Genomic DNA, 23,936 nt, shown 5'->3' on the forward strand with positions numbered 1-23,936 from the left:
AACAGGGCTTTTATCATGCTACTTTGATTAAAATGGGTCTCCTCAGGGTGGAAGGGGGTTCAAACATTTTAGATAAACTTACGTTTCCCGTGGGAATAACGGGCATTTCAGTGCTAATTCTAACTAAAAGTAATGATAGAAATCTGAAATTGAGGTTAGTGTTAAACATAATTATATGTACAACCTCCAACAAAATAGCTTAATCACCCATGTGTTCTTTGTTGAAACTTTGGATAAATAGAGTAATTTAATAATAATAATAATAATAATAATAATAATAATAATAATAATAATAATAATAATAATAATAATAATAATAATAATAATAATAATAATAATCTCCTGATTTTACGGTTTACGGGAGATCATGGCCAGCCAGACGCCTGTGGTTTAGGTGATATATGGTTAACACATCGGCTCTTATCGTCGCTATTTTTGGCTTTTTAGACCAGAATTCACTATATCTTAAGTAGGTAGTTCTTTAATTCTTCTCGTCATACTGAACCAACACCAAAAAATTTGTACATCCAGCGGAAATTGAACTCTGGACAAAAATTTCTTGCACAATTGCTTTGTGTAGTTAAGAAACAAACCGTGTTTAGATTGGTTTATTTGTTCGTGAAATTAAAAAAAAAAAAAGTTACAAATGCCAAAATTGATAACTCCTGTTTCTTTCATGTGTTATGAACTACAGAAAAACTTTCTATGTCGCTTGGTATAAAACGAAGATAACTTCAAACATTAGTTCTCATGTTTTACAGCGAAATTAAATTTGCCTCTACTTTGTATCACGCGAAAGATGAAGTTTTCCAGCACCTCATTAGACATAAATCGATAAAATGACGGAAATAGACCTGCGGAATCGAATATATATGAGTGAAGTATTTACCTTCACTGATTGTACAATCCTAAGATTTCAATTCTGTAACCACGGATACAAACAAATACTTAAAGTGTTTATGTATGTAACTCTCATAACAAAAGAAAGTTATTAAAACTTTATGCCCCTTCCGGTCTTGACCCAAAGTTATTTTCATTCCCCCTTCTTACGAGAGAAAGAGGGGTTGAACCATCTTTTTAGGGGATGTTACTATAACTCTATAGCTTATCTACCCTTACAGAACGGTTATTACTCTTTTTGTTTGGCGAAGTTTCAATTTATTACTCCACTCATAATAATAACAATAACACAAAGCAAAAGTTCTTTACTAGAAGAGGGAGAGTCTAGGGAAATGGTTAAGGGTCTAATTCTAATTTCCCCAAAGGTCGTCACACGATGTATAACGGTCTATATATACATACATTGTTTATAGCTTCCAATTACGTAGAACTTGGAGGGAAGTATATAGTAATCCGCAAAGCACGATCCACTTAAATAGATTCCGTTAATTATTTCTTCCTTTTAAGTTTCGTGTTCCGAATTCTACCTATTTTCATTGTAACGAGTTTAAAACATAATTAATAATTAGTAGGATTTATTTATTTATTTATTTATTTATTAACTTACATATATGAAAATAACAGAGACCTTTATAAAATGATGTCTAAAAGTTCTTCATATTGCTAAACCTAAGGAAGGGACACGATAAGTTGAAGACTACTGTTGATCAAGTATGGCTTTGCTACAGAATGGAAATGAAATCTGTAATTATTGTCGGATATCTCAACGATCAATACACGAATCTGTTTATTTCTTTTTATTTATTGCATGCAACTACTATTTCTGGATTCCTGGAAAGAATGCTATTGCTTTTGAACAGGCTAATGAATGTTCGTATTTATATGTGTGTATGAGTGTGTACAAATTTCCGATCGATATCCTGCAATTACTAAACGCATGCATTAGTTAATAAATTCGCTAACTCGTATTTCTAATACGTATTCAGGGTGTCTACGGGAATACCAGAAAGTAAATTCATGACTTTTTTATGACTTTTCATGACCTTTTTGTTCAAATTTTCATGACCATGGCGATAAAAATTTACCATTAGTAATAAGAAACCCCTACCATCAGTGGTGCATCGGTTAAGATGAAGATCACATTATGTTCTTATTTGTCTAATGTATAAATACATAATGTCGATTTGCTGACAACTAATTTTAAAATGCAAGAGCAATTTAAAAGGCAGCAAAGGTAAACAAATTTTTAATTGCGGTTCAAGTATGGGTTTAAGGCTTACCAGGTTCTATAGATTAAAAAAAAATCTTATGAATAGTCCCGTTACATTCAGCTAGTTTTTTTATCTGCATTTTATGTACTCTGAATTCTACATTTATAATTTTCGTTTACAAGAAAAGACTGATAATGCAAATATACAATTCTTTTCCATCGTGTCATATTTGAAATTAGCGTACATATATATACTGATAATATACTCATAATGGAACCTTCATCCTGGATGGGGTCTGATGCCTTCTTTCTTCTCTTTTTTCAAGGGTACTTTTACAAATATTTTTTTTTCTCACAGTCTGCATACTAGTATCACATCAAAACTTAAAACAAAAAGTGAACACAAAAATGGACATCTTGATTGGATATCACAAGTTCGACTTCTTTTTCAATGAGTTAATTTGAACATCAATTCCATCAAGTTCTGAAGTATCCATCTAGCAGAAATTTGTCTGAAATTAAGCACTCAGAGAACTGCCCAAAGACAAAACAAATTATAAAAGAAATTAGTTTAAAAAAAAGATCATCAAATTTAAAATCTGCAAACTCAAACGAATAATATTATTTGCATAAGTCTAAAGGCCCAAAAATACACAATTTACATTTCTTAGAAGTAAAGAAATAGCAGATCAGAAAGTTGGACAGTAAAAAGTTGTTACTATATTACAGAGACTAGAAGATGAAATGGGGAGCAGCTAGGAAGACAGTAAAGTACCAGTTACCCAGCACTAACTGGTGGGGGAAATACTCACAATTACTGACCTGATACAACTGTTTCAGTACATGCAGTATGAGGTATAAAAGTATGAAGTATAAAAATATACTCTGAGATTTCAGATTTTCATGACCAGTTGGGTAAATAAAGGACTTTTTCATGGCTTTCATGACCACTAAGCAAAATATATGACTTTTACATGACTTTCATGGCTTTCATGACCAGTAGACACCCTGGTATTGCCATGTGGTTCCAAAGAGCAAAATGAAACCAATGGACTGCATATCAATTCCCAGGTTTAAAGGCAAAGGTTTTACAATTTGTCAGAATCAATTATGAGTACTTACACTGAAAAGTACTTAACAAATGACGTGATTAAAGGAGTCTTAAAAAAAACAAAACATAGAAGATTAGATTGCAGTTATCAGCAGCAGTTAGTGATGTGAGGTGGAAAATTTTCCGATATATTTTTCCGGAAAATTTTCCGTTCTAAAAAAAATCAGTAATCAAGTAACAATTCTTCAGCAATCATAAAATTGGTTGAATTCATGTATAGAAATGTAAAAAAGTGAAAGATCGTTTAAAGAATCTGAAAATTTTCATGACAGACAATTTTCAGTAGAATGTAGGAACAAGTTGAACAATTTTTCATGAATCGAAATGTTTTCTGTCTTATATGGAAAAATTGAAGAACTTTTTATGAGTTGGAAAATTTTCATCATTTTGAAGTAAAAAGTAAAACGACTTTTTGTGAATCGAAAAGTTTTATTGCTCCGTAGAAACAAGTGAAAGGAATTTTCATAGATCGGAAAATTTTCATCACAATGTAGAAACAAGTGGAAAAAACTTTTCATAAGCCGGACAGTTTTGGATATTACGTATAGTGATGTTAGGTGGAGAATTTTCCACTACGTTTAACTGCACATTCAGCTACAAAATTGAATTTCTGTAGAGGAAAGTTAGTCAGCAACAAATTATAATTTTCCAATTAGCTTTCGGGAACCGGAAAAGTTTCTAATATTTCAAGTTGGAAAGTAAACTTTTACACAGTGTTTCTCTTTCTCTCTCCATCTGCGAGCTCCTTCGTTGCTAAGCGGTTAGCATACGCGCCTTTGGCATGGAAGACCTGACTTCGATTCCCAGCGGGAGTTCGGGTAGTTCGGATTTCACGTTAATTAGTTGGTCCCGTCTTATATAGTCTCGCTGCTGAAAGGGACGTTAAACTCAAAATCAACTCAACTCCTCTCTCTCTCTCTCTGTATGTGTGTGTGTATTCAAAATGCAGAGAACATGAGTTCGTAGAGTACAAATATCCCATTCTATTATTAAAAATTTCAATTTATTAAAAGTCATGAATGTTTTCCGATTCATAAAAACATACTTCACTTATTCCTACATCGTTGTTTAGCCGTAAAATTTATTAGTAATAAATATTGTCTTAAAAAGTTTCATGAAGTGAAAATCTAACGATTCTTTATTTCAAGAATGTTTTCAAAAACTTCAATGCGTTCTTCCCTCAGAATCCACCTTTGATCTTACAATATTAGATTTCGTCAGTTTCATACGTATAAGACGGTTTTCTCATAGCTTTACTACTTTTATAGATTTACATTCTGCAACATTTATAAATAAGTATATATATATATATATATATATATATATATATATATATATATATATATATATATATATATATATATATATATATATATATATATAGAGAGAGAGAGAGAGAGAGAGAGAGAAACTATGTAAATTTTGAGTTCCCAACTTGAAATATTAGAAAATTTTCTGGTTCCCGAAATCTAGTTGGAAAATTATAATTTGTTGCTGACTAACTTTCCTCTACAGAAATTCAATTTTGTAGCTGAATGTGCAGTTAAATATAGTGGAAAATTTTCCACCTAACATCACTATACATAATATCCAAAACTGTCCGGATTATGAAAAGTGTTTTCACTTGTTTCTACATCGTGATGAAAATTTTCCGATTCATGAAAATTCCCTACATTTGTTTCTACAGAGCAATAACACTTTCCGATTCACAAAAGGTTGTTTTACTTTTTGCTTCAAAATGATGAAAATTTTCCGACTCATAAAATGTTCTTCAATTTTTCCATACAAGACACAAAATATTTCGATTTATGAAACACTGTTTCACTTATTCCTACATAGTACTGAAAATTGTATGAGCCATGAAAATTTTCGGATTCTTTAAACGATCTTTCACTTTTTGACATTTTTATACATAATTTCAATCAGTTTTATGAATACTGAGGAATTGTTACTTGATCACTGATATTTGTTAAGAACGGAAAATTTTCCGAAAAAATATAGAAGAAAATTTTCCACCTCACATCACGGCTAAACAACGATGTAAGAATAAGTGGAGTATGTTTTTATGAATCGGAAAATTTTCATCACTGGCAGCAGTTCTTGGTCTTCGTCATTGCACCTTGACGGTTATACAACCAAAGAAACTAAACGGATGAGCGGGCCAACATATCCATCAGGATAAGATCCAAATAAACGAGCTCCGCAAACTTGCTTTTCTTGCATTCACTCAGGTTGCGAACTTGTTTTAAATTTGAATCTGGCGACCTCCATTGAAAATACTATACAATTATATACTCCGTAGTTATTCTAATACTCTTATGTACCATAAAACACTATTGGTGACATCCTTGTCACATCCTCCTCAGGAATAGTTGCTAGCGCTTAAATTGCTTGTTTGGACTTCTTCTTTGGTTGCAATATGGTGGTTCAAACCTTGGGAACAATTAAAAATTCTACGCTTGCAGTATAGGATTTTTATAAAGTTTCTTATAAAGTTCGACATGCCTGAGAAAAGGATATTTTGTCCGGGGAGGGGAGATTCGTCCGTCCACCGAATGGGCCAAGAGCATGTTTCATTGGTTCTGTGGGGCCGCGGTAGCTCAGTGGTAAGCCAGTGGGTGTAGCCAAGTGGTCTGAAACGATAGGGTGATGATCGCAAGATGAAACGCATTAGGGGTGTGAGCCCCTCTGTAGCAGCAAGGGTGGAATTTTAACTGTTCTCGATTTTTCTGTGGTGGTGTCCCTGTCAAGACCAGTAATCCTGGCCAGTTGTAAAAAGAGAAAATAACATTCAGAAAGTTTAAAAAAGTGCTAGAGCACTCACTTTTGGCGCGTGGGGTCCCTGATTCGACCCCAGCTTCCGTCAGGTAGGTTTTGAAGTGGATAACAATCGTGTGCGTGGGTTTTCTCTACGTTCTCTCCTTTTCCCCCACTTTCACCATTCCACCATTATCATTCACTTCATCATCCCGTCTCCCTTAACCTCGGTGCAGAAACGTGGGACGTTAAATTCGAAAGAAAAGATTCACTGGTTTCGATAATGCATGGCACTTCAGCCATAATCTGACGTAAGCAGGGCTTCGATTTTGGCACCCTGGTTTTCAGAGGTTACTAAATCATTCGTTGTAGTCATACCGTGAGATGCGGTATCTTGCGGTCGGGACGCCTTCTGACACCAAAAGGGTATATAAGAGTATGTCTTAATGCTCCGATGCCGACATCGTAGCTGTCGATGAAATCCCACTCGTTAGGGAAGTTCCCTCCACCTTTAGTTATAACTAGTAGATGGAACTTGTTTCATTGCAATAATGATCGATCCCATTTGCGGTAATGATCGTATCCTACTACTCCTGTTCGGAAGGTTTCTGCTGCGCAATATAGACAATTTGAACGAAGCATATTACCATTCAGTTTACAAAGAAAGGCCAGACTCCCACTCAATAGGGAAGTTCCCTCCACCTATAGCTATAACTAGTAGATGGAACTTGTTCTATCGCGGTAGTGATCGATCCCATTTGCGGTAATGATCGTATCCTATTACTCCTATTCGGAGGGTTTCTGTTGCGCAATACTAGACGATTTGAACGAAGCATATTACCACCCAGTTTACAAAGATGGGCCATGGACCAACCTATTACAGGCAAAGATCTCTCCAACTGACGATTAAAATTCTACATGTACATCAAGAAAAAAAATATTTTTAGTGGCCTGAATTTCCCTTGATACCTGTTAAACCCTACTTCACTAAACTCTTTCTACTTTATTTTGGTAGCTCCTACTTTTAAGACGCTAAGAAACATTTTGCGTTTTTATCTTAATTTTTATATTTTCTTTTGTTTTACAGCTTTATTTTTCAATGCAAAATGTTTCCTTGTGATTACTCTTGGTAAACAAAATGCTAATTTGATATTTATAAACAGAGGTTAAATCATCACTTCAGTAAGGAAAATTACAAATAATAATAATAATAATACTTACTGCATCCTTCTTCATCACTGTTATCCCCACAGTCATTCCGGTGGTTACATTTTTGGAAATGTTCAATACAACGCTGTCCATTGGCACACCTGAACTGGTCCAGATTACATGCAATTGTATGGTTACACCCTTCTTCATCTTTTTTGTTGCGACAATCGAAGTAACCGTCACATCTTTTGGACATTGGTAAACATGGACCAGAATCTCCTGCTACACACTTGAAATCTCCTGGTTGGCACTTTCGGTATGCTGAAAGGACAAAGAAAAAGCAAAATTTGTAGAAATCTGGAAATAAAATAATGTTCTTAATGTATTATAAATCTTTTTTTTTTTAATCTTTCTTTTCATTATTTCAAAAATTATATAGATTAGGAATATTACCAAGTATATGAAGGAATAGAAGCAATAGGTGAGGCGAGAAATATTGTCTCAGAGGAGATATTTGAATTGCGCTTGTAGGAGTTGTATTTATAATAGTACCATACAGACACTCTTAAAATTAAATTCTCAAAGTGCATCTTTCAATTATACGGTAAGAATACAAAGAATTCTATACACACGTAAGATACAAATTTGGAGAAGATATCTTGAATTTATCTTAGCAAATGTTATTGTATTATTATTATTTGTATTTCAAAATTTCATTTCTTTTTCTTTCTTTTGAAGGGTTGAGTACAAGGATGTTATCCTTGGTTGAGCGTTATAATTTTACCTCCATTTGTGGAAGTGCCACAGGATAAGGGTGTACAATTATACTGTGTATTCAAAAAATGAAATTAAATCTTTAAGTGTTACGTCCCACGGTTATGCTGGTTAGGATAAAGACGACGACGATGATGAGAAATGAATGAAATGGTTAAATGAATAAAGTGGGAGTCCGAAAAAACCCATGCACATGGTGTTTGTCCACCCCAAAGCTCACTTGCCGCGAGCTGGGATCGAACAAAGGACCCTATGCATCAGAGGTGAACGCTCTACCACTGAACCACCGCGGCCCTATGGCGCATACATTCCACAAAGATATCAAATTCAAATCCATCACTTTGGACATATTTAATCTTTTGGGTACTTTTCACTTTCATAAGATCTGTATTTGGGACTCCTTTCAGAGCGCCCAGGTATTGCAAACAATTCTGATAATGCAAACATAAATAAATAAAAATACAATAAAATAATTTTTCCATGCATTTAAGCGTGCCGTACAAACTTCGACTATTTTTCTTATAACTTTGGTATAATAGGAATTGATCCCCTTGTGCTCTCAACGTTCTATATAGTGACATGATTATTCAAAAAAAGCACACTTAAAATAACATACTAACTAAATCTGTAATAATAATAATAATAATAATAATAATAATAATAATAATAATAATAATAATAATAATAATAATAATAATAATAATAATAATAATAATAATAATAATAATAATAAAATTAAATTAAATTAAATGAAAGCCGTAACGTTCCAAGCTTATTTATTTTAGGCTAGACGAGACGGATGATTAACGAAACCAAATGAATAAGAAAGAAATTGGGGAGTTAAACTGTGGGAATAAACGGGAGAACTCCGAGAAAACCCACAAACACGATGTTGTCCATCAAAAACTTACATAGCCTGGAATCGATTGATTGATTTTGAATTTAACGTCCCTTTCAGCAGCGAGGCTATATGAAATGTGGACCTACTGATTAACGTGGAATCTGAACCACATGAGCTCCGGCCAGGAATCGAACCCGGGTCTCCCACGTCAAAGGCGCATACGATAACCGCTTAGCCACGAGGGAGCTCCCAGCTCGGAACCGAATCAGGAACCTTTCCCACCAGAGGTGGCCATTCTACCACTAAGCCATCGTGCTCTGATTACAAATTTTATTATTATTATTATTATTATTATTATTATTATTATTATTATTATTATTATTATTATTATTATTATTATTATTATTATCACTGCCCATTGTTATTTAAAAGTAGAAATATTTTAAACATTTATTATCTGTAATGATTTAAATATCATTCGACCAATGTCAATTATAATAATTTCAAGCCCTAATGTGCTTCCTTGGCATCGCACGAGTGTGTAAATTAGAAGGGTAGCGTTTCTACTGAAATTCACTGCTCTATTAGTCTAAATGTAGTTGAGTCTCAGTCATATTTTTTTCTCAGTGAGATATTCCTATTTGTATAAAGAACATTCTGTAAAAAAAATTCAGTTGTTTTCATTCAATCCCTTTTTAGATTTTGATCTGAGAAAATTGATGTTAAAAGGCTTTCGGCCATTTTGGAAAAGCTCTTTAAAAAAGTGCATTCTCAGGACTAAAACATATACTACAGGTACACAATTAAAATGATGTATACCTGAAGTTCATTTCATGATGAACATACTGGTTTTTGAATTATTCTGATATTCTCAAAAATAGTTTGTCAATGTTAAACTTTCCGGAAACCACGTTTTTTTAAAATTAAAATTTGCCCAACTGCCATTTTAAAAATGGTTGCAGAAAAAACTACAAATATTTTTCAAACAGTGGAATGAAAATGAAATGAAATCTTCAAGTTTTACGTCCCACGGTTATGCCGGTTAGGCTAAAGGAGACGGTGATGGTGAGAGATGAGTGAAATGGTGGAATGAAGAAAATGGGAGGAAACGGGAGAACCCCGAGAAAACCCACGAGTTTTCAAACAGTGTTTTGTGATTGTCTATCTACAGGGAACTCATGGTAAGAAAAATCAGGAAAATAAAAAATGTTATGCAACAATTTTGTTTAAAATTGGGTGAATTAAAATCAATTGACACTATTATTATTATTATTATTATTATTATTATTATTATTATTATTATTATTATTATTATTATTATTATTATTATTATTATTATTATTATTATTATAGAAAACAAGTACTGTTGTGCGGTTATTTGAGACTTATCTCGATTTACTTTCAGCGAAGTATTTCGGAACATGACGACATTTCCATGAACCCAAATTAGTAGATAATAGCATAACGATTTCCTAGAATTTACTAACAAAACCAGACTAATATGCTTATTACAACACAGAAAGGTAAAACGCTCTCAGTGCATTAAGCTCTTCTAAGCCTCGTCATCAACAACTTAACGACTTAATCTTTATACCGAACACTTTGAAGGTCAAATTAACGACCAGGATTCTATCGTTATCAAATAATTTTTTAGTTATAATCCTTTAAGAAGTTCTTCTAGTAGCTACAGATTTAGTTAGTATATATAGTCATTTTATACCGTTTAACTTTTTTTCATCCATTTAGCTGCATACAAATGTTCTTACCTGGTTGTGAATTTTATTCAAGGAATCTAATGATAATATAGAATGTAGTACTTGTTATGAAAGTTGCTGGTCAGTATTATCGAAATAATAATAATAATAATAATAATAATAATAATAATAATAATAATAATAATAATAATAATAATAATAATAATAATAATAATAATAATAATAATAATAGAAATAAAGGAGGTCAATTGGACGACTTATTTCCTTGTTTCTGTTTATTCATATTCAAAAACAGCTCAATTCATTGACTGAGTAATCGTTCGGGAACGCGGGAAGCACAGTGGCACACCTCTGATACCAGGTATCCCTGGCTCGATCCCAGATAATATACAGGTCATCGCACTAAACTTTCTCGCTCCAATTCCTTCAAGTAAATTATGCTCTGCTGCACTTAATAATGAAATATGTTCTTGTGAAGTACGAACAAAATTATGGGACCTTTTCGGAAAGCTTCAACTAAAGAAAACATCCTCAAAAGTAAACTACCCCTTGTAGATTTTCCATATAAAAAAATACTGGGGTCTGCTGCACAGAACTTTTATTTTGTGTGTGTGGCTGTCTAATTAATGAAAGTGAATGGTTATGAAAGAACTCGTGGAATGAGAATGTAGGAGGAAACGGAAGAACACCGGAAAAAACCCATGGAGACGACGTTGGCTAACACAAACTCATGTTATCTGGGATCGAGCCAGGGATACCTGGTATCAGACCACTACGCTACTCGCGTTCCCGAACTATTATTCAAAGTCAATGTATTGAGTTATTTTTGAATATGAATAAATAGAAACATGGAAATAAGTAATCTAATTGACCTCCTTTATTTCTATTATTATTATTATTATTATTATTATTATTATTATTATACCATATGTTAGTGATATTAATGAAATATTTATTTATGAAATATCAATAAAACCGCATGAGTTGTGTTACATTTCACAAAACTATAATAAAAAACAAGAGCAAACTATCCATTGTGGACAATCTCATGGAAGTGATTAACACAACATTATAGAAATATGAATGAAGTATGAAGAAAGTTCATTTGAAAAGGGGAAGAGTGGGACAAGGCAGCTTAGTCGTAAAACGCTCACTTTTCTTGTAAGAAATTCCTCGTTCGATCACCGGCTATACAATTTTATGGTGGACAGTATTGGGTGTGTATCCATGGGTTTCGTATTGAGTGTGTGTCCGTTCCCTTCCACATTCTCATTCCACCAATTACTTCATAATCATTCATTTCCATTAATAATTCGTGTCCTTTTGCATAAAGGGCATAATCGCAGGCCGTAACACTTGAAATTTCATTTCATTTCATTTCATGGCTTAATTGGCTTCAGCACAAGTGCTATAAGGCAGAGTCTGAGTCCGAGAGAATGCGAGTCGGTTGAGGATAATCACCTTCTGAGCCCTTAGCAAGAGCGAGCGCGAACGCAATTGAAGCAAATGGTTACGAGATCACGCTAGCGTGCACCTCATTAAGAATAGCGTGCCCGAGCTTGAACGAATGGGAGTCTGAGGTAGTGTGCCCCTAACTGAGATTAGTGAGCACAAGCCTCTTTGAGGATAATGAATTCAAGACAGCGCAAGCGCGAGTAAATCACCATTGTAAAATGTTTATCTCTGGTCTACTATGAAGCACCACGCTTCGCCACTGTAACTGAATTTAGTGAACGACATTCATCAAGTCAGAGGCAAAATGGATCCCTATATTGTACAACGATAAAATAGGTAAGTGCACATCTTTTCAGAATTAAATTAACAAGCATATAACATAAAACTACTAAAGACGAAACATAATAGTGATTCGTTTCTAGTACATACATAAAAAAGTAGAGACAAAGCCGATCGTATCAGGTTTTATCGATATTAAGTACCAGAAACGGATAACAAGATGAGAAAACGATAGACTATTAGTGACGCTTCTTTCAGTGGAAACAGTTAAGTGAAGTGACCTAAGCAAAATGCATCGGAAGATCGGGTCTGTTCGTCGTATTTTTTCCTCCCTCCTCTTTTGTCCTTAATGGAGCACCTCCGATCGTTAGCACACCAGGCTGCTACGTGAGGTATATATGTATATTTTACTCTATAGATAGGACTTTTTTTTTTTTCTGATGCATTTCGCTCTACCTACCAGACCACTACTTATACCAAGAATACAATGAAGAAAACGTAAAACTATATTGATTTCTGTTACAACAATACCGGATAAGAAAAAAGAAAAGGAAAAGGCGTAGAAACCAACTCATCTTGAAAAGGGTGAATGAGTACCATGGTAAAAGAGACAGCTATTGTTAAAAGAACGAATACATTTGCACATTGAAGAACACAGTGCTCTCCTTCAGCGTCAATAGAAACCTCCACTATCTGTTCTGTTACCGTATTCAAAAGAGAGAGGGACCGAAAGTTTGGAAGGGGAAGCGTGTGCAACTACTACGAACATATCATCAATCTCCATGCATTTCGTCGCCATGGATACCAAGGGAAGACACTTAGAAATGCCTGTAGAGGTCAGGGCACGCATTGCTGCTATTGGAACGATAAATATTCCATGGTGTGGACAATAGCAAGGGCAGCAAAATGATCGAATTGGGAGGTAGTGTAAGGGGAGGAAATGAAAGGGTTGCAAACTAGATAATTTTCACCTTCTGCTACACAAGCGTCTCAAACTTTCCCCTCATTTTGGTATACCCTCACCCAATTTGACCTTCAAGCTATTAATCAGACATCATGCTCAATCGATCTCACACTCAACATTACCAGTCTGACTTAATGCTCACTCCACCTTAGGCTTACATTTTGACATCACGCTTATTTGATCTCACACTTGCATCACTAATTTGACATCCGCACACTCCACTTCACGCTCACATTATTAGTCTGATATCACATTCACAATATACGAGGGCCATTGCAAAAGTCATGGCAACTATTTTTTTTCCTGGAACATGGTAATGAATTAAAAAATCCTGATATATGCAAATGAAAGGTTAATCCATATGTAAACATTACATGTAGGGAGATAGATGAACACACACACATTAATAAAGATATAGCATGAGAAAAAAGACGAAAAAAATTGGTCGTTTCAACAATTGCAACAGTACACAATAGTACGGGACAGGAACACGTGTCATGATGACTTGCCATCTTGTGAATTCTTGGAGAGACTCCTGATGCCATGGAATGCGCGTAGTCTCTAATATTCTATTGTGTATTATTGCAATTGACAGTAAAACACGTTTGAAACATTTTTTTTTCGTCTTTTTTCTCATGCTATATCTTTATGATGGTGTGTGTGTGTGTATTCATCCATTTCCCTATATGTAATGTTTACTCATGAACTAACCTTCCATTTGCATATATCAGATTTTTTTTATTCGTTCCCATTTTCGAAAAAAAAAAGTAGTTGCCATGACTTTTGCAATGGCCCTCGTAATTTCTACATTAAGTTCACTTCGTGAAGGTGGGGTCAAAATGAAATGAAATTTCTCGCTTTATGTCTCACAATTATGCCCTGTTGACTAAAGAAGAGGAGAAAAACACGGACACGATATTATAACCTACATTATAAACTCATATCACTTTGGAAAGAACAAGGAAACCGTGGAACCGGAGGTTAGCGCGGTAGAGGAAAAGAAGATAACAGTGGGTCTTAACTCCCCCGTAACAAATACTATTATTATTATGTATTCTCCCTTTTGGCACGTCCTGGGGCTTATGAGGTTTTTTTTCTTTTTTTAAATTTAGGTTTGTGCTTGGAAATGTTTCTTCCCTTCCACGTTTCTCAGCTTCCTTTTTTAACTCACAATATGTTCTTCTATTTTTCAAATCATCCATCAATTGTGTTCTTCTTCTTCCTATTCCTCGCTTTCCTTCCATATTGACTTCTATGGCAGTATGAAGAAGACAATTTCTTCGCACGATGTGTCCAATCCAATTGGTTTTCCTACGAACGATGCTGGCTAGAAGCGTTCTCTTCTCTCCTATCCGTTTCAAAACATCTTTATTTGTTACTCTTTCTGTCCATTTTATCTTCTCCATCTTTCACCAACACTACATTTCGAAGCTCTGTAAATATTTCTTTTCTAACTTCCTTAATGTCCAAAACTCTGAACCATACAGTTCAATGCTCCATATATAGCAATTGACCAACTTCTTAACTAGTTTAATATTAAGTCTGCTAGTTAAGAGTGATCATTTCTTGTTGAGTGCTTCTTTGGCTATGAATACTATTAAATTTTCCCAATTTGCTCCCGGAAAAATGTTTTTTCCTCTTTCTCTTTGTCTCTGCAATATGAACGTGGTGTTGCCTTATCTTGTTTCCCAAGATTGTCTTTACACTTGGAAACACTATTCTATCTGAACTAGAGTTATCATATTAATCAATTTTACTGGGTACTACTGGTTTTTGAAACCCCTTTTTTTTCGCTTATCGCTAAAACTCTAAAAAATCATATTTTTTTTCGACTGGAACAAAATGTTTCTTTTCCTTCAGCTCCAAGAAACAAAAGAAAAAATCGGTAAATGTTACAATCTTAGCTTGTCATGTACACTTCATTTGAGCTTATTTGTATTTATATTTCTCCGCCTCATTTTCAGACATTGCCAGGTGCAAATAATAAGACCAGTCCGCTACAATGTTACTGTTTGATACCGGTATACGTAAATACGCATTTCTTCAGTACTCAAGTACCTGTAGTCACTATGCCCACACAAGCACGTAAGTTTTCATATTAGTAAAATGAAATTTCGGTATTTGTGTATTATTAACATTTCTTTAGTATTTGTGTTGGAAACGAAATGAAATATTTGAGTTTTACGTTCCACGGTTATTCCGTGTGGGTTAAAAGAGACGATGATGATGATAAATGAATAAAATGGTAGAATGAAGAAAGTGGAAGGAAACGGCAGAACCTCGAGAAAACGCAGGCACTCGGTTTTTGTACACCACAAAGCACACTTTGCGCGAGCTGCGATCGAACCATGAATCCCATTCACTAGAGATGGAGCTACACCTCAACGTGGGATCCGAACCACATGAGCTCTCTCCGGGAATCGAATCCAGGTCTCCCACGCCAAGTAGAGAGTTAAGGATGGTGGTCAAATATATACTTGGGACGCTTAATCGGCTGCAGGAAACCGCTTATCGCTAACTATTACCGGTTCTTGCTCTATAATAACCAACGTTAGAACTGTAAAATGAGTCGAGGTAAGTAGATTGTAACATCCCTTTCAGCAGCGAGGCTATATGAAACTGGATCTACTGATTAACTGGAATCCGAATCACATGAACTCCCACTACGAATCGAACCCGGGTCTCCCGAACTGGAACACGTTTGATTTCTATCACTATCTCCTCCACCAACGAACTTGATTTCAAATTTTTGACTCTTTACATCGTGGCCGAAATTGATGGTGGACTACCAATTGGTTCTTGGGATTTTTTTTTTTGTCTTCCAGACGGATAAATAGAAACAGAGACAGATAAAGTAAATACATAAAGCAATTTCGTTAATCCAAAACTTCTTTTTTTTTAAAAAAAAATAATAAAATTTTCCCTCCCCTAGTTGGCAATCTTGCATATAAAAGAGGGGTAAGAACAGTGAAACTTGACGTCAGCTGATCCTCTGAACTGCAGCCCTTGTGAATTTATTTCTCTCGACAAGAGTAAATTCACAGCGTATACGCATGGAATGGAACGCAAGGGAAGGAGGTGGCAGTGAAAGCACGAAAAAACAAAGAATGAAAAGATTCGGACCTTCTGCAATGGGTCAAATGGTTTGGAATGTGATATTGTGGTACCCAGCGAAAGAAAGAAAGAAAAAGAATAGGGAGAAAACCAAAGCGAAAGCAGGAGAGGGGAGAAAAACATATAGTAAAAGAAAAGAAAATGTAAGGGGTTGTAGAAAATGAATGAAGATAGAGCGAGGGATGAGAACCGGAGAAAATGATGGCCAGTAAGGTTTTTTCTTCATCTTCTTCTTCTTGTTACGACGTGAAATGTCGTTCAGTACGTCTTTTCCTCCCCTTTCTTGATTAAATAAACGACCCCAATTTTCCCTTCAACCGGCATACTTTTCTCAGCTAAAAATAGAATTCTAGATGGCGGTAGGTACGGTGATTTGGTGAATGGAGTGGTGGTGAAGGAATGAATATAACAAACCTAAAAAAAAAGAAAAAAAGAAAAAAGAAATAAAGAAAAGGTTTAACTGTTTTGGAGCGCCAAACTGTTCTGAGATTAACAACTTCTATGAATGTTAAGAACGCGTCATTTCATTTGAGCTTTTAATTGCACTGTAAAAGTCGTCATTTTGATAAAGATAAAATATCTTACTCTCTCCCTGACACGAAACATCTTTATTTACGCTCATTTCCTCTTTAACAACGCGTCTTTTCTTGTATTTAATTCTTATCGCCAACAATTACGGAATTTAATAGACTGTTAAAACACTGTGCTGTGTTCCTTGATAAAACTAGGAACGAATTCCGTACGAACATAATTTTAGACAATAATTTGTGATTTGAGTCGTTTTCATTGTCGTTCTTAAACAGAATATAGGTCTATAATGAAATGGTATTGTGCGGTAGTTGTCCTGGCGAGTTTAATGGCACTTGTCCTTTTATCACTAGATTTCCTTTTTTCAATTCTTGCTTATACTTTCTTCTATATCTCCTCCCCTCCTTAAACATCTTAACTCGTTTCCAGCATGCCAAGCTGTTAAAATATCTTTAGCTACAACACGGCAACTAAAAACTGAGAGAGAGATGAATGGTGAAATAACTGGAATATGTGAAATAACATAGAATTAACTTCAAAGACTGAACTATATATTCAGAATAGGCCCTACCACGAGGAGGCCCTATCGCTCGCCCCCCCCCCTTCCGTCCTCTTGAGGAAATTTTACTTCTGAAGTTCGGAAACCCAATAGAATTTTCAGAATAGTTACCGCAAAATTTGAAACTATATTTGAAATGTTGCTCATACTTGCCCCCTCTGGAAACCACAACATGAGCGCCCTACAGATCAAGCAATGGCGAGAGACGATTGCTAGGAGTAAACTGAAGGGATCGAAAAGATCCATTTCCTTTCATAAAAGCATGCATCAAATAATTTTCTATGAAAGTGATCGTGTATATGAATAATATGAAAACAGACTTACTTCAATTATTGTTTTCAGAAGACGTGGTTATTTCAGTTCGGATTAAATATTCTGCCTATCGGCAATTTCTAGAACCAAGGGCGCCGATCCTGGGGGGCCAGAGGGCCCGGTCCCTAATGTTCATGTGGCCACCCCGCATTGTATTTATGAATATACAATATTTGGTATAATTTGAATTCAATTTGTCTTAATAATCCTCATATATACGTTCTACATCTGGATGCACCTCTCCCCCAAAGTTACAGAGAAATCGGCGCCCTTGCCTAGGATTAATAGTTTTTTTCTCTTTCCTTAGGTTATGTTCTGAAAATATTTCATTTACGTTTCTTTCTCTTCAGCTTCCATTTTAAACTCCCAATATTTTCTTCTGATTCTCAAATCAACGACCAATTGTATTCTTCTTTCTATTTCTCCCTTTCCTTTTATCTCTTCCTCTTATGACATTATGAAGAAGGTAGTTTCTTCGCAAGCTATGTCCAATCCAATTGGCCTTCCTACGAAGGTTTCTGGTTGAAAGCGCCCTCTTCTCTTCTACCTGTTTTAAAATATCTTCGTTTGTTACCCTGTTCGTTCATTTCATCTTCTTCATGTTCCTCCAACATCACATTTGGAAGATCTCTAAAATACTCTATCTCTTCTCTAACTTCAGTAGTGTCCAAATATCCGAACCATACAATCCTATACTCCAGCTTCTTCCTTAGTCCAATGTTGAACCTGATAGTTAAGAGTAATCTTTCTTCCTTGTTGTATGCCCCTTTGGTAACAACAATTGACCTGATATCTTTGGTTCAGTAAGCATCTCTGGTGCAAATACTTTTCTGATATTTAAAATGATTGATATCAGCTGTGTATGTTCAAGCTCTGTTTGTTCTACTCTGATTCGTACAGGATTGTTTCCACGGGATATTCTCATGACTTTCAACTTTTCGATGTTGATTTCAATTTCGTATTGTTTCCCAATATTCATCTTTTCATGTAGTTATTCCTTGGTTCTAGATATAATAACTATTTCATCCGCATACCTGATTTGCTTTCCAATCTTGAAATCTCCAATTTTCATTAATGCTTCCTTCATTACTATTTACTCTAAACATTGAATAATTGGAATGAAATACAATATATTTCTCTAACTCCTCTCCCAATCTCCTCGCTATTAGTTTCTTCTTTGTTTAGAGGCGACATCACTCTTTGTCCGTGTACAGGTTGTGAATAAGTCCAAGATTCCTTCGGTTGACCCCAATTTCTTTAAGTATTTTCGGAAGGTTGATCCAATTGATGAAGCACAACACAACTCTTACTTTGACTTAAGAGTTCTAATTAGCCAAATAGCATCTCTGGTGCATTTTATTTTCCAGAATCCAATTTGATCTTTTCCCAATGTATCTTCTTGTTTTACAAGCCTTCATTCAGTATGCACGGGGTAACTTTCCAGAAGGGGGGAATAAGGCTAATGGTTCTGTAATTATGGCACTTTTTTTTTTTTTGCTTGGTTTCTCTCATGTATTACAACCATTGTAACCTCTAGGAAATCCTTCGGCTGCTCAGGTAGGTCTCGTTGAAAAGTGAAGTCAGTTCTTTCATTGTATTGTCTCGTAATCCTTTGAGCAAACCCGCTGGTATTTTGTCGATAGAAAGACAAAGGATAGATCCGCTCTCAAAATAAAAAGTACAAGACATAAACAAGGGCGCCCATCAGGGGGGCAAGGTGGGGCGCTCGCCCCCTAGAGGAAATCGTACTTCGAAATATCGAAAATCCAATTGAATTTTTACACTAGTTACAGCAAAATTTCAACCTGTATTTCAAATGTCTCGTATACTTGCCCCCCCCCCTCTTGGAAACCACAATATGGACGCCCTTGGACGTAACCAAAGCTACGAAGAAACAAGTGGAGATGGGTGGGTTACACGGCTGAAAGAACAGATGAAACGTGTACATAGCTTGTTTTGCATCCGAGATAAGAGACAAGCAAGTGCAAGAAGGGTAAATGAAATCATAGTTTTGAAGAAATTATTCTTATATAGATGAGAAAAGCAGCCGACAGAAAGCAGTGAGGGAAATCAATGGGAAACGTATTTATCCATCAGCAGATTGATAACGTCCAAATGCATATTGTACTATAGTCGCCAAAAGAACAAACTAAAAACGAAATCTTTGGTGCAAGCTAGAAGAGACGGTAAATACACGCAAATGATGATGATAATTAAAATAGCGAACTCTACGGACACGATATTAACCACTGCAAGCTCACAGGTCCGTAAATCGAATCAGGAAGATCATCTGCAGCAGAGACGATCGTATTTAAGCTAAATAGTTCAGTCTGACTAAACGTTTAGTAAACATGCCTTTGATATAATATACTTGGGTTCGATGCCTAATCAGGGTTGCCAAATGCCATGTATATCAAGGTGCGAGGTTTCCGCCGTTGATGATCCCTTCAATCAATCAAGGAAACTCTTGCCCGTAGCAGCTCAGAAGTAGGGTGGTATCTTCTGCCAGATACTGCACGGTAATAGGTAAGGATACCCTTTGCCCGTTGTAGCTCAGAGGTAAGGTTAGAGGAGTCCCTCCCGCCCGATGCAGCTTGGAGAGAATGTGACCAGTTAATAACTGATGCCTTCTACCTCGAAGTGTCCGTTTTTATAGCCAGTCTTTGGAGGCGGAGTCCGTGGAGGAGTTGAAAGGGTCCTAGAATAAATTAAATTGTGGAATGAAATAAGGAGAAAACGGGAGAACCCCGAGAAAATCCACCTACACAGCGTTTGCCCAGCAGAAAGCCCACTTTGCGCGAGCTGGGACCGAACTAGGAACTTCACACACCAGAGATGAATCACTGATATCGTAGTCCCCTTAAAGTGTACTTCTAATTTTGTCAGAAACTCCATCTAAATCTTTCAAACATTGAGATGTCGACGAATTTATGGATAAATGAAGACTTGCGAAAAGGATTCTTCGAACCTGTTTATGCTGTAAATTTGCATTTTCTATGTACATTTCTCTATTTCCTCTATTCACACTCTCGCCTACAGCTTTTGTCACTTACTTAGCAGGAGAATAACATTAGATATTATTAGGCAGAAAAGTGCAAAAATGATGAATGCAACGCATATAGTACGTTGATGGAAAAGATAAGTTAGCGGTGAAGGTAGGGGGATGGTGGAATGAGAGAGGCAAAAAAGTGGGGTGGAGATAAACCATAGAGAGGTATGGTGGAAGAAGAGGGGGAGGAAAAAGGGTCTTTTTTTTTTTAGTAACGTTTGTAGTTTAGAAAGTTGGGCTTTTTTTTTCAGTGTCCACGCCTCGTGAACATCAAAGTAAAATCAGCTCTCGTTCGTAGCTTTAATCTGCCCTGCACGACGTGTCCCTTGAGGTTAGCACGAATGCAAGGCTTCACAAAATCTCCCTCTTAACAACACTATACCCGAAAATATACATATGCACACATACATACACACTATGTACATGAGACGTGAATACATTTTGTGTCTGACACCTTTCTCTACGGACTTTTCAATATACTCAGCGTTTTCCGCTCGAAGTATTTGGCAGAATTCAACCAAACTTTCTTTTTGTGATTAATTCATTGGTTTCTTTTTATACCTTTTATTCGTTTTATCACAGAAAATATTCCCGTCAGCAGCCACTATTGCACCTCTTTGTAGTTATGAAGACTCGTTCATCGGTGAACCAGGCGTAAAAAGGTTCAAGCTCAGAGCAATTTCATCGTTACCACATGTAAAATGACACTTCATGGTTATCTGATAGAGGGGAAAAAATGAAACAAAATATATTGAGTAGATATTCATATGCTCTTTTGTAAAGATGATGATGATGATGATGGAATTTCAAAGCTTGGATTAAATTTACGAAAGGGAGGAGATGTTAGTGTACAATACGTACGTAAGAGAGTGAAATATTATTACGAGAAAAATACGTACGCAAAACTTAAGTAGATAGACTCATTGTGTGGCTGGAGACATAAAATAAAATTAAGGGAATTCTGAAAAAAAAAAATGTAGGTTAGGAAACGCATGTAAGACGGGTGATAAAAGTTGTGAGGCAGCAAAAGTAAATAGGAAATCGCCTGAGTAGTTTTTGAGAAAACTGACAAAAAAAAAAACACCATTAAGAATAAACTACCTCATCTCAATTTTCCCAGGACTTATACCACATAATGAAGTTGTTCTTGAAAAATTGATTTATGAAATACAAACAAAATTGTTAGTACCATTGTTTGAGAAAATCGTATTTTCTTTTATTTTTACCCTTAATTAAACTACCCTTATTTTTGGGAGTAGCAAGAAAATTCGATAATTCCCCTAAAGGAGCACATTACAACCTTACGTTTAAATTTTGGTTGAAATACGTTGAATGGTATGGCCTTAGTATGGATGATGAGTGTGCCTTAGGACGAATGGACGAACAGATGTTGGTATATATATATATATAATATGGTGTCTCAAAAGTTCCCTGACGTAGTGTAACTCTTATTATCAGAGTTGAGTTGATTTTGAGTTTAATGTCCTTTCAGTAGCGAGGCTATATGAGACGTGGACCTGCTGATTAACGTGGAATCCAAAAGGCGCGTACGCTAACCGCTTAGCCACGAAGGAGCTCCTCTTATTATCAGAGTTTCTACAAAATGTAAGAGGGGAAATCATCTCCAAATATGATGTTTTCAGTTTAAATCGGACGAGACGTTTGGGCTGTACACTTGTTACGCGCTCAATGTTAAATGAAAATGCAACGATGCCATTTACCTAGACCCACAACATAAGTGAATTAAGTTACTGTCTTTTACGCTAACGTGTCGATTGCCAGCCTCCATTTCAAACATGCCCCTTCCCCCTCATTCACTTTATGTTATGGATCCAAGTAAGTGGCAACGTTGCATTTTCATTTAACATTGGGCGCATAAAGAGTGTACAGTCTAAACGGCTAGACCGATTTAAAAAATTCCTTCACTTTAGATTGAAAATATCGTATTTGGAGACAGTTTCATCTCGTGCATTTCGTAGTAACTCTGATGATAACAGAGTTACCCTATGTCAGGGGACTTTTGAGATCCTCGTTTTTTCAAGTCAATTGAAAAATAAAGAGAAGCTCAACTCCTACTGTTGCTCGACAGTAGAAACAATCCTGTGACTTACCGATGGAAACTCACGATAAAACACATACACACACATACAAAGTCCTCGTACATAGACACAAATCCAGGTAGAAATAGATTTTCATTTAAAGTTTAATTTAGTTCGAGGAACGAAATAAGTAACACACGTACTGAGATTTGTTGTCCAATCAAATCTAACACATAGGAATAGGAAATGAGGAAAATAAAAGTGAAGAAAGAAAACTGCTACTATTTTTAATATATAGAAAAAAATTACTGTTTATTTCTTGCCAGCATCCTTCAGAGAAGAGTTACGGTTGAATGTACAATTGTCAAATTATCTTTTGAATAAACATCTTTCTTTGCTCTCGCCATATAGAAAAAAAGTAGGGACAGAAGCAGGAGTAATAAAGAAGAAAAAGATAAATTGTAAGAATAAGAGGAGATCCCCAGAAGGGAATTACGTTTCCACAATACTCAGTGATCACCTGCTCTCACAATCCGCTCTCTCTCTCTCTTTCTCCCCTTTGCTTTCACAATCTCCCTACGGCACTGGCAAAAAAGAAACACGAAAGAAAATGAAAGGTAAACATGGGAAAAATTCCTTGTTACAAGTTCAATCTTCCTTCTTTCTTCACTCTTCTTGTTCGTTTTTACATGGAAGGACGGGAGATAGAGAAGAAAGGGGAAGAAAATCGTGGGACGGAATATTTCTCTTGGTGCGTTTATTCATCTTGCAGCCCCCTCTTTCAGTAAGCCAGCAAATAAGTTGGATAAAGCCACCCCCGTCAGTAGTACTATTACCTCCCGCTTCCCCCTCCCCCAGGTAAAAAGTTTTCTGCCCTTATTTTCCCTCTCGTCTGCGTGTACACTTTTCGTCGACTTTTACTCCTCAGAGGTTCATTTCCCTATGGGAGCATTTGACTACGAGCAGTGTTTTTAACAAGAACTAAAATATAAACATTGTATGTTCGCTTGTTTATTTTATTCTTTTTGTTCTGCGTTGGGTCATGACTTTAGAACTCGAGTAAATAGTATCGCAAAATAAATTTGATTTATAGAAAGAATATAATGGAGAACTGTGTGGTAATTGATGAAAGCTTATCGATTTTCGACAAGTAGTCTGCTGAAGGGACATATTTTATGGC

The 23,936-nt window shown here is 35.7% G+C and overlaps 1 protein-coding gene across 1 annotated transcript in view; it reads right to left on the minus strand.

The window, feature by feature from the left end:
- The window catches only part of mgl (low-density lipoprotein receptor-related protein megalin), a 298,877-nt gene that overhangs the window by 136,637 nt on the left and 138,304 nt on the right, over positions 1–23,936 (minus strand). The window contains exon 3 of the mRNA XM_081747000.1: positions 7,200–7,448. Within this exon, the coding sequence (XP_081603126.1) occupies positions 7,200–7,448 (249 nt within the window). The remainder of the gene's footprint in view (positions 1–7,199; positions 7,449–23,936) is intronic.

This window comes from Thermobia domestica, chromosome 18 (assembly GCF_964235325.1).
Source record: "Thermobia domestica chromosome 18, izTheDome1.hap1.1, whole genome shotgun sequence".
Classification (NCBI taxonomy): Eukaryota; Metazoa; Arthropoda; class Insecta; order Zygentoma; family Lepismatidae; genus Thermobia; species Thermobia domestica.